Source organism: Cuculus canorus, chromosome 10 (assembly GCF_017976375.1).
Source record: "Cuculus canorus isolate bCucCan1 chromosome 10, bCucCan1.pri, whole genome shotgun sequence".
In the NCBI taxonomy this organism is placed as follows: domain Eukaryota; kingdom Metazoa; phylum Chordata; class Aves; order Cuculiformes; family Cuculidae; genus Cuculus; species Cuculus canorus.
Genome location: NC_071410.1, coordinates 22287654 through 22305718, shown reverse-complemented (window position 1 = coordinate 22305718; position 18065 = coordinate 22287654). Strand labels below are relative to the sequence as shown.

At 52.4% G+C, this 18065-nt stretch overlaps 1 protein-coding gene across 6 annotated transcripts in view; it reads right to left on the bottom strand.

Moving 5' to 3' along the window:
• LOC104066240 (Krueppel-like factor 5) overlaps nt 1-16245 on the bottom strand; it is a 55226-nt gene extending 38981 nt beyond the window's left edge. Inside the window, exon 1 of one of the 6 annotated variants that reach the window (XM_054075480.1) lies at nt 16161-16245. Coding sequence is in view for 5 of the 6 variants with exons in the window: in XM_054075476.1 (XP_053931451.1) it covers nt 10314-10478 (165 nt within the window). In the remaining variant the exon portion in view is untranslated. The other 5 variants (XM_054075479.1, XM_054075476.1, XM_054075477.1 and 2 more) reach the window with 5 other exon arrangements.
• Nucleotides 16246-18065: the final 1820 nt, after the last annotated feature.

Here is an 18065-nt window from a genome sequence, read left to right as displayed (position 1 = left end):
AAAGAGTAGGAGGTCCCAGACTGACACAAGAGCAGCTCCATGCTGGTTTTCCCTTTTGCAGATCTACCACAGACAAACTTAGCACTGGATGCAGGCCAAAGGCAAGTGAGGGAACAGGGACAGCCATCTGTCCCCACCCATTGCTCCCAGCTCTGTGCCAGCAGGAGGACAGCTCTCAAAGCATGGGAGGGAAGACCATGAGTCCTTAAGGGAGTCGTGCCTTCATACACAGCTTTCTATTTCTGAGCTGCTCTAGGGCTGGGGTCAAGCCCTCAAAGCCAACTGGAGGTTATGAGGTGCAGCTGAGGGATCTGACTTTGTTTAACCTGAAGGAGAGGAGGCTGAGGGGAGGCTTCATCATGCTCTGAAAGGAGGTTGGAGCAAGGTGGGTGCTGGTCTCTTATCACAAGTAACAACAGATAGGACAGGAGGAAATGGCCTCTGGTTGTGCCAGGGGAGGTTTAGGTTGGATATTAGGAAAAAAGTCTTTACCAGAGTTGTAAAGTCCTGGCAGAGGCTGCCTAGGGCAGTGGTGAAGTTTCCATCCCTGGAGGGGTTCAAAAAATATGTAGCTGTTGCACTCCAGGACATGGTTTAGCAGGCACAGTGGGGTTGGGTTGGTGGTTGGACAGGATGAGGTTAGAGGTCTTTTCCAGCCTTAGTGATTCTATGATTTTCTGCCAAGCTAAGTGGGCACCCACTGTTGGAAGCTGGGTAGACTTTTGGTGTGAGCTCATAAAGCCATTTGGATGGTTTGTCTGGAAAGAAGAAAATCCTGGAAGATCAGGTGGCTTGGAGCTACTTCAGCCCCAGCCAAAACATGCAGGAACTCAAGCATTTCTCTTGTTTATGCAAGCATGAAATCAAAAGTTGGATTTGGATAGCCACGCAGCCACTGCTAGTACCATCAACCAGAAGGAGGCCCACCTGCAGCTCCATTTCTCCTTCTCGGTTGAAGCCTCTACTCTAGCATATCTCCTCTCCATCTGACAAGGTGGTGGCTCTCAGATGTCACCTGGATAAATTTATCCACCTGTTCCCAGCTATCACATGGCCACAGGACACTGGGCTTTTCCTTGAGCCTACCAGCTCCCCTTTAATTACACATCCATGCCACAGGTCCTGAACAGTGTGACACAGTAGAGGCTGTTACAGCTCATAAGGAGCTTCCCCAGGTGGGTTACAAGTGGGATTCATTCTGCCTCCCTCAAATCATCTAACAGCTCACACTCGTCACCTCATCCTCCAATCCAAAGAAAAGCAACACATTTCCAGGGCAGGGTCTGACAAAGGCAGAGTGAGTCACTCACTGTTTGCTGGGGCTTGTGAAGTCCTCCTGGCATTCAGCAAGCGATAAAACAAGCCAAAAAGCCTGTTCTTCGCAGAACAACACGCAAGGCAGACCCAATACCTCATGCATGTCTGGGAAAAGCAGGTCAGGTTTCATGTACGAGAGCAAATCCCACTGTTCTTGTGGCCCTCAAATTCATCACCAAACCACTTCGCAAAACAAAACAAAACAAACCCTAAGGCAGGTGAAAACATTGTGTTTGAGTGAGTAGGTATTTGAGCAGACATCTTCCTTCTGAGTTTGCACAGCACCTAGCACTGTCCTGGGCTGCATCCCAAGCAGTGGGACCAGCAGGCTGAGGGAGAGGATTCTGCCCCTCTGCTCCACTCTGGTGAGACCAGCCCTGGAGCCCTGTGTCCAGTTCTGGAGTCTTCAGCACAGGAAGGATATGGAGCTGTTGGAGCAGTTCCAGAGGAGGCCACAGAGATGATCCAAGGGCTGGAGCACCTCCCATACAAGGACAGGCTGAGAGAGTTGGGGTTTTTCAGCTCAGAGAAGAGAAGGCTGCGGGGAGACCTTAGAGCTGCTGAAAGGGTCTCCAGGAAAGCTGGGGAGGGGTTCTTGATCAGCACGGGCAGAGACAGGACAAGAGGGGTAACAGTTTTCAGCTGAAAGAGAGGAGATTGAGATAAGATCTTAGGGAGAAATGTTTTGCTGTGAGGGTGGGGAGGCCCTGGCCCAGGTTGCCCAGAGCAGTGGTGGCTGCCCCACCCCTGGAGGTGTTCAAGGCCAGGTTGGATGGGGCTTTGACCACCCTGATCCATTGGGAGGTGTCTCTGCCCATGGCAGGGGTGGAACTGAATGGGCTTTGAGCTCTCTACCAACGCAAACCGTTCTGTGATTCTAAGGTACTGCCAGAATCAGGGTCCAAGGGGAATGCTGGAAGTCCACCTGCTACAGCCCCTTCTGCCATGGTGTTACCCTGTGGCTTTCCCAGAATCTGTGTTTCTAGGAGCATCCTTCTATTTTCCTGGGAGCAAAAAGCCTCGAAGAGTTTCCTCAAGATCCATTTCCTTTAGCCTAAGCCTTCCCTTTCCACATTTTCCCAGCAGAGAAATTAATCACCAATTGCTGTTAATTAAGGGAGACTGATTATAGCACAGGAAAGTACTTGACAATTGACAGTTCCCATAGGGAAGGCACTGAGCCCAGGAGAAGCTCCAGCCAGAGCATTTTCGAGCCTGGGTTTTGCCAGTCCCTGGGAAACTCAAGAGCTGTGATACCTATCATGCCCCAGAGGTTATGTCAGTCAGCCACACTGATGATTTGGAGTTTTCCCAGAAGCAAAAAGCAGAACCACAAAAACACCAGATAGTCAAAGTTGCTTAGGATGAAATATCATTTTCTAAAACAACAGCATTTTGAATGACCAATTGTCACTTCAGGACAGGGTTTAATAGGCACAGTGGGGTTGGGCTGACGGTTGGACTGAATGAGCTTAGAGGTCTTTGCCAACCTTAATCATTCTATGATGGGAAAATTCCATTCAATTTAACAAACTTGGGTCATTCTTACATTTTAGAAAACATTATAAAACCTTTGGTTCATTTCGAGAAGGATTTCCATCTGGATATATTCAGCTACTCCTGGATTCAGCTCCCTAAACCATCCTTGAGGAGCAGCACAATGGAAAAGGATAACATTGTACAGGTAGCATCAAATGATAGGCTGCATTCCTAGTGAGGTGAAACCCACATAGCTCTGCCCTCTCCAGGATGGGTTCAGATTCATGAAACAAATAGCGATAGACATGATAACAGATCATAGAATCCTGTAAGGCTTTGGTTTGGAAGGGACCTTTGCGGGTTATCCAGTCCAACCCTGCCGCAGGAGCAGGGACATCTTTAACTGGATCTGGTTGTTCAAACCCCCATCCAACCTGGCCTTGAACCCCTCCAGGGATGGGGCAGCCACCACTGCTCTGGGCAGCCTGGGCCAGGGCCTCCCCACCCTCACAGCAAAACATTCCTCCCTAAGATCTCATCTCAATCTCCCCTCTTGCAGCAAAAAAAACGTTCAGCCTCATCATCTCCCTGCCCTCTCTGATCAAATGCCCCTCCCCAGCTCTCCGGTTGCCCCCTAATGGGTGGGCAATAGTCTTTTCTCCTGCAAGCAATAAGTACCTGTGTTTTCTTACTAGCTATACTGGGACCCATTCCTTGCTGTTCTTTTCTCCTGTTCGTACTGGAAACGCTACAAGAAGGAAGGTCATTAAATGCATTTTAATACTTGCTAATCCTGTTCTGAGTGCAAACTAGAAGGTCCTCATCACATTAAAAAAAAAATTAAACAATAATCATTTTCAAAGACTTCTCCAAGCATTTCTGAATTCAATGAAAGATTCTTTGTTTGAGTTTCAACCTGAGCTTGGAAGGGGCTGAGCCTCTTTGATGTGGTAAACAGCCCATGGGGTTTTTTTGAGAGTTTTCGTGCTAGCTCAAGTTCTGAGAACATCTGAATTGTAAACATGGGTTGTCCAATCCCCAAGCACCAACTGTACCCTGTGACTCACATAACTCACCAATGGAGTACAAGAAAAGCAAATATTCTAATCAAGGGGCTCAGCTAACAAGAAGCTCGTAAGTGTGATTATTTGCAGTGGATGGGTTAGATAAAAGAACTCACTGGACCAGGGAACGTGAACAAAATAGCATGGGTAGCTGACCAAACAGGTTTGAGAGGGGAAAATTCACCAGCTGATGATGCACTGGTCAGAAATGCACAACTCTAGACCTTCATGAGTAACTTCAGATGACTCTGTTTGCTTCCCACAGAACACTGAGGAAGAGAGAGAAAGGGAAATCTGTTGCATTTATTATGGAGTCGGAGTCCCCTGCTCATTTCCTCCCTTCAATACCTGCCCTTTTCAGCATTCACAAAACCCAACCAAACACACAACGTGCTTTTCCAGCTAATTTGCAACCTCTCCCATGTCAGCAAGTAGAAAACAGGTTCCAGCGAGGGAGAAAAAGGAACAGCACACCTGGAATTTCTTTCTCTCTCGGTGCTGTCCCTTTCTCTTGCTCCCCACCTCGCCCGAGCCAAACTTCCCCCAGGTAGAACAATCAGCCTTTGTACCACCTGGACAAAGCCATTGTGCTCCAGCAAGCTCAAAGTTCAGCCAAGGCGTTTCATCCTACACCTTGCCCACTTCCAGCAGCACTTGCGTGTGCTCCTGCACACACAGGGAAGTCTGGGGGTTGGAAGGATTAAGAAAACTAAAACAACAAGCACAGGGGCTGAAATCCTCCATATTTCCTGGTCTTTGACTCACCAGTAACATCGGTTTCACTCAAAACCTGCTAAGCAGTAACAAGCTCCCTGCTGGCTTTGGACCTGCTCCCACCACAGGGTGTGATCTGCAGTGAGCCCACCACCACCCCCTCTGACCCAGGGCTGTGCTCGGCAGGCATCCTGCCAGGGTGCTGTCCCTGAGGGTCTTCCTGCAAGAGCAGAGGGACAAACCCATCCTTTCTGAGGATTCCAGTTTAATTTCCCATGGTCCAGCAGACAGCTGCCAGACAGAAAGCCCATCAGACTTGCAAAATCAGGGGCTGGTCCCTAAAGCATCAGAAACCAACTGATCCCAAAGCAAAACAGCCTGAAAAGATCCTTCCTTCCTGAGATCCCTCTAGCCAAAAGCCACGAAGGGCTCAGTGGCACCAGCTGCCAAACCACCACCTTGACTTGTGCTGAGAGGGCTCAGAGAATCATGGAATGGTTTGGGTTGGAAGGGACTTTAAACCCATCCAGATCCACCCCTGCCATGGGCAGAGACACCTCCCAATGGATCAGGGGCTCCAAGCCCCATCCAACCTGGCCTTGAACACCTCCAGGGATGGGGCAGCCACCACTGCTCTGGGCAACCTGGGCCAGGGCCTCCCCACCCTCATCATGAAGAATTTCTTCCTGATGTCTAGTCTAAATCTTCCCTTTTTCAACTGGGATCAAGTGAGCCCTTTCCTCCTTGTTCAGCCTTTAACTCGACATCTCTGTATCACCAGTCTGTGAGCCCTCGAGCCCGCCCAGGCTGCTGACACCCTTTGAAAAGGAATTTTGGACAGCTTTTTGCACACTGGGTGGAATGCAGGGACATTTTTGAACCCTTCTGCTTAGCCAAGAGAATCCCAGAAGGCAGAACATCCCAGCCATCCAAAAGGGAATGAAGAACTGCCACTTCACAGTGCCCACAAAAGCACATTACATGCACCAAGCAGCTCAGAAAGAAGAAAGGCCCGAGTTACTGAATCCTCAGCAGATCACACCAGCCTGCTCCATTTCCATGCCTGTTTGCACACTCGTAATTGTGGAATCCTGGCAGAGGCCTGAGCTCAAGCCCCTGCTCAGCTGGTGTGGTAACAGGTGGGTGAGGACCAGAGGTAGCACATAGCTCCTGCCAGTGTTGTGAATCACATCTTGTCCAACACACAGCAGTGCAAAGCCTGCACAGTGCCCGTGATATGGGAGAGGCAGGCAGAACACCTTCCCATTGCAACACGTGAGCTCCAAGCCTGTCCTCGAATATGGGCATAGCCCTAAAAACCAGCACTGCCCCGCTGACCTCATGTCTGTGTTGTCTCCATACCTGGGGCCACATTCAGCTGTTTGACACTTTCTCTCCAGAGTGTGGTGACAACTTGGATGGAAGTGGTGGAGTCTCTGTAGGTGTTAAAAAACTGGATAGATGTGGCACTTCATGACATGGTTTAGTAGGCATGGTGGACTTTGGCTGATTGTTGGACTGGATGAGCTTAGAAGTCTTTTCTAACTTTAATGATTCCATGGTTCTACAATTCTATGACCCCAGTAGAGGACATGATACTTTCAGTTCCCTCTAAGCACCCAAGGACTGATGTTAAACAGCAGAAATGTGCCCAGGCTCAGCTACCCCTCAGCCACAACAAGTTGTCACCACTTCATTACAACCCAGAGCAAAACTCCAAAGCTACCATCTCCCCTTTCCTTGCAGAAAAGCCAAATCCACTCATTGCATGCAGCTCTCCATAGCCCAAGGAAGTGAATCACTCCCTGACAGCTGTGACGTGGACTTACACATCTCTACTAATAAATAAAGCGGAGCAGGACTGTTTCCTGGCTCTGATGCAAGCCACATCTGGACAAGCAAGACCCATCACTCTGGTTCCAACTGGACCGTGCAAGATACTAGACCAGCATGGAGTCAGAAAGACCATCTCTGGTCCAAGAAAGAGCCACCATTTAGTCACCACCCCAGCACAGCCACATTCATCACAAGAATGTGGCCAAAGTGGCTTAGACTCATGAGAGGTAGGACACAGCACACAGGGCTTTGCAGGGACAGGGCAAGATTGAAACTGCTCCTGCATTGCCTAGAAAGATGGAGCATACCTATAAACTATTTGGTCTGGCTTTTCCCATGCTCCCAGAAGCAAAACCCCTGCCAGAACAGTCAGAAGAATACCACGGCATGAAGGGCCACTCCCTTGAAAAGGTCTGGGAAAGGTTGTTCACCATACTAAGGATCCAAAGTGCCAGAGAAAGCTGTCGGGGAACAGCACAGTCTGGATACCATCCAAGTTGTTCAGATGCTGGAGCTGTTCCCTCCCTGTGCCCTCTCCTTGGGCAGGGCAGGTGGGAGCTGTGCCGAGCGGAGTGGTGACAGACAGCCATGGGGTAGGAACTGGGCTGAGAGGATGTGAGGGGAGATGTTTGTGACTGTTTCTCAGCTTGCAGCAGCACAGCCCGCCCAAGGAAAGCAGGGCAATGAAGGCCGAGCTGGCTTGGGGCTTTCCCCAGCCTCACTCATCAAGGATCTTCATTCTCATCCATGGCACTTACTAGGTACTTACTGGCCTCAACATAATTGTCCCTAGGGCTCCTGATACTGGTAGGCAAGGGGTTAAAGCAGGGGACAGGCTGTGGGGTTTGTCCATCTTTCTTCCAAGCAGCTTCCTCACCAGGTCCTGACCTCACTCAACACAGCTGCAAACTCAAGTGGCTCTTCCAACATCAGCTCTGAACTCAAGGCTGGTGCAACCCCTTGAGACAGGCACTGCCTTCCCCAAATCCTCAAAGACAGGTGACTGCACCTAGAAGACAATGCCAGGGCCAACATCTCCAATAGCCCCCCTTCTCCTTACTGATTAATTGCAGCAAACCCAACCATGGAGGCAAGCATGGGCTGCCCCTCCACTTCACCAGAATCTTGTGCTCCTCACAACTTCAGGAAATCCCTTAGGCTCCAGGACCTGTCCTGCTTGTGTTGGGCAGGGGGAGTGCCATCTCCTTCCCAACCCTTGTGGCAACCTTCCTTCTCAAAACAGCTCCAGGATCTTGGAAACTTGGCTGTTCTCACCATCTCCCTTTCCATCACTGCAACTGGGTGCGGTAGGATAGCCCTCAGAAGAGGTCAGGGATCAGGATTGCACCACCGAGGACCACACTTACACCCAGAGGAGACCATGGTATTAAGGTACATGTTGCTCCAGGAGGCTCAGGAGGGATTGAGTGGCTTAGGGGACTTGGCAATGGGGTAGCTTATAGCATGGTTTGGGTTGGAAGAGATCTCAAAGCCCATCCAGTTCCACCTCCTGCCATGGGCAGGGACACCTCGCAATGTATCAGGGGTCCAAGCCCCATCCAACCTGGCCTTGAACACCTCCAGGGATGGGGCAGCCACCACTTCTCTGGGCAACCTGGGCCAGGGCCTCCCCACCCTCACAGCAAAACATTTCTCCCTAAGATCTCATCTCAATCTCCCCTCTTTTGGCTGAAAACCATTCCCCCTCATCCTCTCCCTGCCCTCCCTGATCCAGAGCCCCTCCCCAGCTTTTCTGGAGCCCCTTTCAGGACTGGAAGCTGCTCTAAGGTCTCCCTGGAGCCTTCTCTCTCCCTGGAGCCTTCTCTTCTCCAGGGTGAACAACCCCAACTCTCTCAGCCTGTGGAGTCCTCTCAAGCTGCTCTGATAAACATCATGCCAGAGCAAAGGGTTTCCCATCCATGCAGCCACCTATCTACAGCAGCTTCCTCAGCATCTCATCACCAATGACCCCACCTCTGGTGTTCATTAAGAGAAGGGGGACTGAGACACCAAAAATTCCTCCCTGAAAAACATGGGGGTCTCATCCTGGGCTTTCAGGCATTTGGCACCTGCAACACTTCAGCCACAGATGAAGGTGGGTGGGCTCTGCACCCCCACATCCCCAACAAGGAGGATGAGAGGTGGCACAGAGCTGGCTAAAGCCAGGAGGCACCACTTCCCATCCACCCCACGGCCATGGCCAAGGTGTGGGGCAAGGACTAACCTCTCTTCCTAATCCCACCCAGCAGCTGGGGTTCCGAAGTGAGAGAGAAGGCAAACCTTGCCCTCTTCCCAGAGCAAATGGAGAGCTGCCAGGCTTTTGCAGCGGTGATGGGTGCCAGAAAGAACCCACACCGCGCTGAAGATCCACCACCCAACCCTCAGACTCCAGATGATCCAGTCAAACTCAGTGCTCCGACAGACCCAGAGTTGTGGAGAGAGGCACTCGATTGGGACCACTGCAGGGGAAGGAGGAAGGTGTTGAATGGCCCTTGCCTCCCATCTTAACCCCCACATTCATGACCACCCCTCACAGCCACTGTGAGTGCTGGATCACCAGAGCATCACATGGAAATAAGACATGGAAACACCGCCTTCATCTCACCACCTCCCTCTTGAAGGTCGGAGCCCCAAAACTAACCCTTGGGGCATCAACACCAGCAGGCGAGAGGAAACAGGGAGGAGAGACACCACCTCAGCCCCTGCTCCATGCCAAACCACAGCTTCCCACCATGGAGATGCTTCTCCTGGGGGTCCTCACGAGAGCAGCAGTCAGGACAAGGGGAGAAGGGACACCACCCCAACCCCTGCCCCACGCTGAACCATAGCTGCCCACCATGGGGATGCTCTCCTGGGGGTCCCCATGGGAGCAACAGCTAGGACAAGGGGAATAGAGACACCTCCCCACATCCTGCCCCATGCCTAACCATAGCTGCCCACCATGGGGATGCTCTCCCAAGTGTCCGTGTGGGAGCAGCAGCTGGGACAAAAAGGTGCCCATGGGGCAACCATGGGGCGAGGGGCTAGAGGCGCCCTCCCACCCTGATCAAAATGGCGCTGGGGACACGGGGCACAGGGTTAATCATTAGCTGCAGGCACTGCCAGGCATCCTGCACCCCAGCTTGCCCCATTCCTCCAGGGGGAGAAGAGGCCAGAGCCAGGGCAGCAGGCTGGGGGCAAAACTGCTTCCCCCGTTTCCCACCAGGAAGAGCATCTGAAGGCTCTGTGTGGTGGGACAAGAGGGACATCACCCAAAACACCAGTGAGGGGCCTCGCTGTCCTGCCTAAAATGAGGACTAGGGCTTGAACCTGCTTCTGCCATGGCCCAAGACAGGGGTGGGTGCACAACAAGAAGGGTGGGCGTGCAGCAGTGCCCCGAAGCCACTTATACAAGTCTTTATCTCAGCGCACACAGCAGGGACGCCGACGCTGCTGGGGAATTTCAAGGAGCATTCCTTCCCCATCGTAAGGTCAATAAAAATAAATATAGGGAAATAAAATAGTAAAGAACCTCCTGTCTTTCCCCACCATCTCACACAAACTCAGCAATCCCATAGCCCATGTTTTTCCCAGTGAGCGGGCAGCAGCACGGAGCGCTTCAGCATAGCGGAGAGGGGCCAAGCCCTGGCTGGGGAGAAGGAGCAAAATCCCAGATCTGCTCCGAAATGGGTGATAGGAGAGAGAAAAATGAAACCAAACACACCCAAGAGAAAAATCCAGTGGAGGAGGAAACCTGAGCGTAAAAAGCAACGGAGGAGTTATAGCCAAAAGGGGCAAAAATCACGGAGAATTAAGTCCAAATCCATGGTGTTCACAGGAAGCTTTAGCAGCCTCTGTGCACCTGAGTGAGTGAAGTTGGCCCCTTCTAACTGCCCCACAGCGAATCGCCGGCCTCTGCCTTACCTGTGCCAGGTCGGGAGGGTTGTCCAGTGGCCGGACGGGGGGTTTGATGTCCTCAAAGACAGGGGTGTCTTCGTTGGGTTGTCCCGACATGATGATGGGTTTGAGTGGGGTGAACGCCGTGGCGTCCTCGGGGAGCGGGGTGGGTAGCAGCAGCCCACTGCTCATGCCTCCCGCACCCCCTTCTTTAGGAATAATAGCTCAAAAATGGGAAGGAAAAAGAAAAAAAAGGGGGGGAAATAAAAGGAAGGGGAGGGGAAAGGGGAATTAAAAAAAACAAAACAAGTGAAGGGAGAGGCGAGCCGGAGGAGTTGCTAATCCTGGGAGGCCAGGCTGCAGGAAGGCTCTACCTGGGCGGCAGGAGGAGGAACGCCAACCTGGAAGCAGCGAGGCTGTGTGGAACCAATCAGGCTCCCGCCGACGGCCCCGCCGGCAGCTCCATGGGCCACCGGTGGATAAAAGGCTGGCGGGAGCGTGCGGATGGCCAAGGCCCTCGCTATCCACCCTGCTCTGCCCGGGCAGCTCCCGTGGGACACATCGCTGCTCGCCGGGACCGAAAGACACGGTCCCATCAGTGGCACTGGGCCTCAACGCTGTCCTCGGAGCCAGAGCTCACCTGGGCTGGGGAAGACCCAAACAACCCCCGATATCTCACACTACTGCCCAAATCAAGTCCCCTGGGCTGAAAAAAGTGGGTTATTTGAGTTTTTAAAAACAATGTATTTTTTTCTTTTGACAAGACACCACTGAATTATGTGCAAAACCTCATTTTTAGGGGCAAGGAGATTCCGGCTTGCTCGCACTTCTCATTCCCAGGGGAGGAAAAGGGAAGGATCAGTAAAGGTTTATTCTTTTTCCCCTTAGGGAGGGGAGAAAAAATGCCCAAACACTGCAACAAAGAGAAAGTTTAAAAGGTACTGACAGGAAGGCACAGAGCCCTCCAGCTCAGCTCTGACAGAAAAAGCAGGCAACTGTGTTTGGGTTTCTCGTTCTGTGGAGGTGGGAGGAAAGCGTTGTTAAAATTCAGAGCAGCAGAGGAATAAAAATCACCTTTCTGGGGGAAAAAAAAATAAAGGAAAAAAAGCAAGGCAGTATTCCTCTGGACATATCCAGCCCCCTGAGCTCCTTTTGGAGGAATTGTACCATGTCAGCCTGAGTAAGAGCCCGGTTGCAGAGTCTTCTCTCCTCCTCCATGCTCATCCACCCCAAATTCACCCCAAGAGATCCCTTCCCCACTTTCCAGTGCCTCCAAGGCAGGATCCCACAGGGGGGTCACTGTCTCCTGCTCCCTGGACACCCCCAGCAACTTCAGGGGACTCAGGAGGCACAGAAATAGGGCAGAGGGTGGAGGCAAAGGCTGCTCTGGCCAAAGGGAAGGGAGCTGGGCTCCTGCCAGGGGAGGGGAAGGCCTATTCCCATGCGATAAGCTGGACAGGTGAGGCGGTGAGAACCTCACGAGGTTCAACAAGGCCAAGTGCAAGGTCCTACACCAGGGTCGGGGCAATGCCCGGTTTCAATAAAGGGTGGGGGATGATGTGATTGAGAGCAGCCCTGAGGAGAAGGACTTGGGGTGCTGGTTGATGAGAAGCTCGACATGAACCGGCAATGAGCGCTCACAGCCCAGAAACCAACCGTGTCCTGAGCTACATCAAAAGCAGCGTGGCCAGCAGGGCGAGGGAGGGGATCCTGCCCTCTCTCGTGAGACTTCATCTGGAGTATTGTGTCCAGTTCTGGAATCCTCAACATAAGAAGGAGATGGAACTGTTGGAATGGGTCCAGAGGAGGCTACAAAGATGAGCACCGCCCATACGAGGCCAGACTGAGAGAGCTAGGGTTGTTCAGCCTGGAGAATAGAAGGCTCTGAGGAGATCTTGTAGTGACCTTCCAGTACCCAAAGGGGCTACAAGAAAGCTGGAGAGGGGCTGTTCATGAAGGCTTGAGATGGTAGGACACAGGGCAATGGGTATAAACTGGAGAGGGGCAGATATAGACTGGACATAAGGAGGAAATTTTTCATGATGAGAGTGGGGAGGCCCTGGCCCAGGTTGCCCAGAGCAGTGGTGGCTGCCCCATCCCTGGTGGTATTCAAGGCCAGGTTGCATGGGGCTTGGAGCCCCTGATCCAGTGGGAGGTGTCCCTGCCCATGGCAGGGGGTGGAACTGGATGGGCTTTGAGGTCCCTTCCAACCCAAACCATTCTATGATTGCTGCTACCCCAGTGAGCGCAGGGTGGACCATGGGGACTTCAAACCAGCATGGTCAAGGCCCATCATTGCCCTAATTATGTCAGGAGGCACAGCTAGTGAGTTTGGGTACCTCACAGCTGGAATTTCCTGGTGCCACATCTAAGTCAGGGTCTGAAAAACATCAGCTTGGGTGCAGGGAGCATCTCAGAGAGCAGGGCAAGGGGTAACAGCTCCAAAACACCTCTTGGGCAACACCTTCCCCAAGGGCACCAGACCTACACAGCTGGCATAAATCATCCTCTAGCTGCAAGAAAGCTTTGCGCCGGACAGGATGAGGCCCTTTGTAAACACAGGGAACACAGTGTGGGCTCGGGATCAGTCAGGCTGAAGAGCCCCGGCTTCCGGCAGCATAAACGAACAACAAATACAAACAGTTTCAATCAATGCGAGACTTTGGACCAGGTCCTGAGGAGCTGAGAAAGGGAAAGTTCAGCTCTCGAGGTGGGGGGACGTGACAGTCAGAAACAGGGAGTTCTTGGGAAAGCCAGCAAGCAGGAACAGCTCAGGGGCATCTTCCCAGCATGGCTTTGATTTCCACAGAAGCCACATAGCTGCTGCAGCAGATGCCACAGAGAGAACGGGCTCCTAGGTGATGCCGGGGACATCACTAAGCCTTGCAGAACCGTGCATGGAAACCAAAACCCACCATGCAACAAAAGCTCAATGCTCACAGCTGGGAGTTCTGAGGTGCGAGGGGCACGGACAGCAGGGTTGCACCACGAGAAGGCACATGTGGGGCTGGTTCTGTAGCACCATCTTTCCATTTTCAGAGGAGGTAGTAACAACAACTAAAGTCTATCTCAGAAAGCACCTAGACGATGCTCAACATCACACTCCTCATCAGCCTTGAGGAACACCCTGGTGTGTTATCATGAATGTAAGATCCTTGGGCAGAAAATAGTGGAGTTAATACCTGATGGAAGTCTGGCTGCTGAACTCATTTTATATTCACGTGTGAACTCAGGTATTAGGCTCAGGAGACAATTTCAGTTCCATTTATCTTGCTTAGAATGTGGGAACAACTGTGTTATTGAATTTGTAATATCCTATGGTACCTGGGTAAGAACTTCTGCTGCAGGTAGACCACCAAATGCACCCATTCTTTCATCTTTACCTGAGCACTACGACAGACCAAGGAGAAGACAACCAAGAACTAGGTCTTACCTAGAAGAAGCAGTCATTCAAAGTCCCTGCACAGAAGATCTCCGTCTCCTAAAAAGCGATCTACCTGCCTTACATGTCCTTGATGACTTTGGAGAACTACATCACAATCCTGAATCAAAACTTAATAAGGACTGGAAAATTCCTCAAATAAGGACACTAAGGAACTATTGCCAAGCTTCCATCTCAGGAATAGGAACAAGTCAGAAGATAGTATTCCCAGATCATGGGTACTTGATAAATCTCATGAACTTGGACTTGACTGGAGCAAGGACACAACAGATACAAGATGCAGCCAAGGTCCTAACTGCCTTAGGAAGTTATTACTTAAGAAGTAATCTCCTCCAGCATCACCTCAATGAGAAGTACCTCCAGGACAAGAACCCCATCCAACAGGGAATTGCCTGGGAAAAAGGTGGATGTGCTAGTGGAAATCCACCAGGATGCTCAGGCAGAAGAATTAAGGGGGCTGGGGGTCTCAAGATACTTTACAGGTGCTGGATTCAGCAGCAGCATTCCAGAAACTGAAGCAAAAAATGGGAGATTCTTTCTTGTTTCTTCTTGGAAGAATCACAAGCAGTGATCGACAGAGCAAACACGTCATGGGTGAAGGTAAAACAAACACTTCCAAGGAGTTTCCAGCCACAAACCAGGAACAGGTTGTTCAGAGAAGTGGTGGCTGCCCCATCCCTGGAGGTGTTCAAGGCCAGGTTGGACGGGGCTTGGAGCAACCTGATCCCGTGGGAAGTGTCCCTGCCCATGGCAGGGAGTGGAACTGGATGGGTTTAAGGTCCCTTCCAACCCAAACCACTGTGTGATTCTATGATTCATCCTATGATTCTCTGAGCTATCCCATTGCCGAGTCCCCTAAGCCACTCCATCACTCCTGGAGCCACCTCTAGCTTTGTGCCATGGTCACCTTTGGGTGTGAGTGTGGTACTCAGTGGTGCAATCTTGATCCCTGCCCTCTTGTGAGGGCTATCCCACCACCACATTCCTGGAGGTGTTTAAGGCCAGGCTGGATGGGGCTTGAAGCAACCTGATCCAGTGGGAGATGTCCCTGACCATGGCAGGGGTGGGACTGGACAGGCTTTGAGGTCCCTTCCATCCCAAACTATTCCATGATTCTATGGGTTTGGGGAATGCTGATGGACCCCATGGGAAGGGAAACAACCTTGAGTCTATCAACACAGCCCAGCACTTGTTTCCATACAACCACACCACAGCCTCCAAGGAGGCCCTGAGATGCTGCACTCGGAGCCAGGTGTCCCCTGACCAGTGTTGGTCTAAGGTCCTCACATGCCACACACCAAGAACAGCATGTCTCGATGACTGAGGCACAGAGATAACAGCAACTTTCCCATGACCCAGCTACGCAACCCACTTTCCTCCCATCACTCCTCAGGTACAGAATCCCCTTGTGCAGGGGGAAGCTGATGTGAGATGGTAAGGGGGGCAGGGGAAGGGAGACCCTGTGAAGGGGGTGAAGGAAGTTCCTTGGTGGAGATAGAAGGGGCTTTTAAAGACAGGGCTGTAGCTGAAGTCTTCTCTTTGCAACACATAAGCGAAGGAGAGGATGGGGCTTGGTGGTAGTTGGTGAGGGAGAACAGGGAAACCAGACCCCAATCCCACCCCTCCAGCACTGGGTGGAGATCAAGCACTCATTTTGTGGGAATGGTGGAGAAGGACATCCAAGTCCTCCTCTCACCACTGAGCACAGGGCAGGAGCCAGAAGGTGAAGCCCTAGACTGAGTTAGAGACTTCAGCTAAAAGGCAAGAAAGGCTCTAAACTTTGAAGAATCTGGATTGGGTTGAGAAATATATCTCAGCTCCCACTTCTCAAGCCATCCCAGGCATTACTGGAACTAGAGGCACCCCCAGCCATTCCCCAGCAGTGCTGGCTCAGCCCCAGGGGCTTGCACCCATCCTCACACCCCCCCCAGCTGGTGGGGACCAGCCACCACTGGGTTGGGCCACAAGGAGCCCCAGGAGCCACCTCCCACAGGTGACAGCCCAGGTCACATCCCTGGCTGGGGTCCCACACCCCAACCCCCCAAGGAGTTGTTGCAAGGCACGCGGCTGAGTGGAAGGGGGACCAGCCTTTGGCTGGGGATCCCCAAGCCAGGCTTTCCTCCTGCAGCAGCTTTTCCTCATTCTGCTGCAGCCCTCATACTCATCCATCCTTCCCCAAAGAGCCGGAAGGAGCACCCACCTCTTGCTGTGCCACGGTGGACATCCCTGAGTCTGCCTCCCCGGAGTGAGGCAACGCCAGATTTGGATCAGGAGCTCCTGGTTCAGCTCAGTGCTCAGACACGCTGGCCAAGGGAAGGAGGACAACCCCCACCCCCCCCAGTTTGCCTTTCACCACCACCAGGAGACAAAGGCTTGCAAAGCTGCCGGGAGCAACCCACCACCTCGCCTCCCCCACCGAAACCCAAAACCACCTGGTTTTGTCTTTTCCTTTCTCCTCCTCGGGATGTTTTCCAGCCATCAAATCCTTCCTGGGAGCCCTTCAAAGGAGAAGCAGCCACCCCATCCACTTGCTAAACCAGTCGGAGCAGTGCTGGGCTGGCAGGGATCTGGAGGCCCCAGCACCCCCTGCCTGGAAAGGAATGAGAAACTGGCCAGAGAGACCTTGGGTGACCCTGGAGCACGGAGACAGATGAGCATCACACCTGAAGACATCGCTGTCCCACTGCAGGCCAAGGGAAACAGAGGGATCCTCAGCCAAGAGGGACCCCTTGGAAGGCTGAAATCTCTCTCCCCACCCCCCCACCCACCCCACCCCCCCCCCCAGCTGTTCTTCATCCACAGAGGGAAAGGGATTTTTAGGCAGACTAAGTTTTCAGCCTGGATGTGACGTAAAGGCGAGGCCAGGGCAAAAGGTGGCTGAGTGGTGGAGAAGGAACCCTGAGGAATCGGGCAGTGCTGGAGCAAAAGGAGATGTTGCAGCCCCAGGCAAGGAAATTCAGGCTTTTCTGGGCAAGGAGGAGGAGAGCGGTGAGGAAACAGAAGGGCTTAAAGCCGAGATATGTTTCCAGGACAAACACAGGGTGGAAGGAAAGGGAAGATATTGCCTTTCTCCTCTGAAAACCCAGCCTTAGGCCATTTCCAGACCTGGAAAACAACCAGGAGGTTTCCCCATGCTCCCATCTTGGCTCCTCCAGCCCCAGGCTGCAAGGGATGGACCTGGAGGTCTTGCAACAGAGTCTATCTCACCACCACAGCACAAGGCATGGACAAACCCAGAACAAGGGAGATGCGACACAGCCAGAAAGGTTTTAATCATCTGCCCTCCCCAAGCCATACCTGGAAGAGCGATACCCAAAACTGTAAAGGCAATGAGCAAGAGCAGTAGCAAAGTCCAAGGCTGCCCCAACCCCTCCAAGAGCCATCATGCCAAGCCATGAGCACAACCTACCCAGCCACTGGAGAATCCACCCAGACGATGTGATGCTGCATGCCTCCCTCATGCCATGGGGTCTTGATAGCTCCACAGCCACAAAGGAGCTTTGCCAAAACTCAGGCGCCTCTTGGCACAAGAGAGAGGGAGGCAAACCCTTTCCTGGGTTCCACCTTGACCAAGCACAAACAGAAGCTGAAAGGGGTTTCTCGGTGGTATTGGTTGGACATCAAGAAGGTACTGGAGGCTCTTGGACATGTGGACAAGCCACCTTGGAGTGTCAAGATTCAGCCCTGCTGTCTCCAAAACAGGTCCTGGACACCTTCAGGGTCAAGAAGCTTTGCAGCTCTTGCCTGCAGCCTCACTATGGAGGTCACAAGATGTATCGTCCCATGTGTGGGTCACAATGAGAACTATAGAATCATTGGGGCTGGAAAAGACCTCATACAGTCCAACCATCAGCCCAACGCCACATTGCCTGCTAAACCATGTCCTGAAGTGCCACATCTACATGGGTTTTAACCCCTGCAGGGAAGGAGACTCCACCACTGCCCTGGGCAGCCTCTGCCAGGACTTCACCACTCTATCGGTGAATAAAGTTTTCCCAATATCCAATCTAAACCTCCCCTAGCACAACTTGAGGCCATTTCCTCTTGTCCTATCCCTTGCTACCTGGGAGAAGAGCCCAGCACCCACCTTGCTCCTACCTCCTTTCTGGGAGCTGCAGAGAGCGATGAGGTCTCCCCTCAGCCTCCTCTTCTGCAGGCTAAACAGCCCCAGGGTCCCTCAGCCGCTCCTCATAAGACTTATCCTCCAGGCCATTCCCCAGCTTTGTGAGGGCCAGCAGCTCCCCTGGGGTGACAAACCAGCCAGCAGGCCCAGGTCAGGGACCAGGTTCACAGAGATGACACCCCCACACACATGTACAACCTCACAACTCTATGCC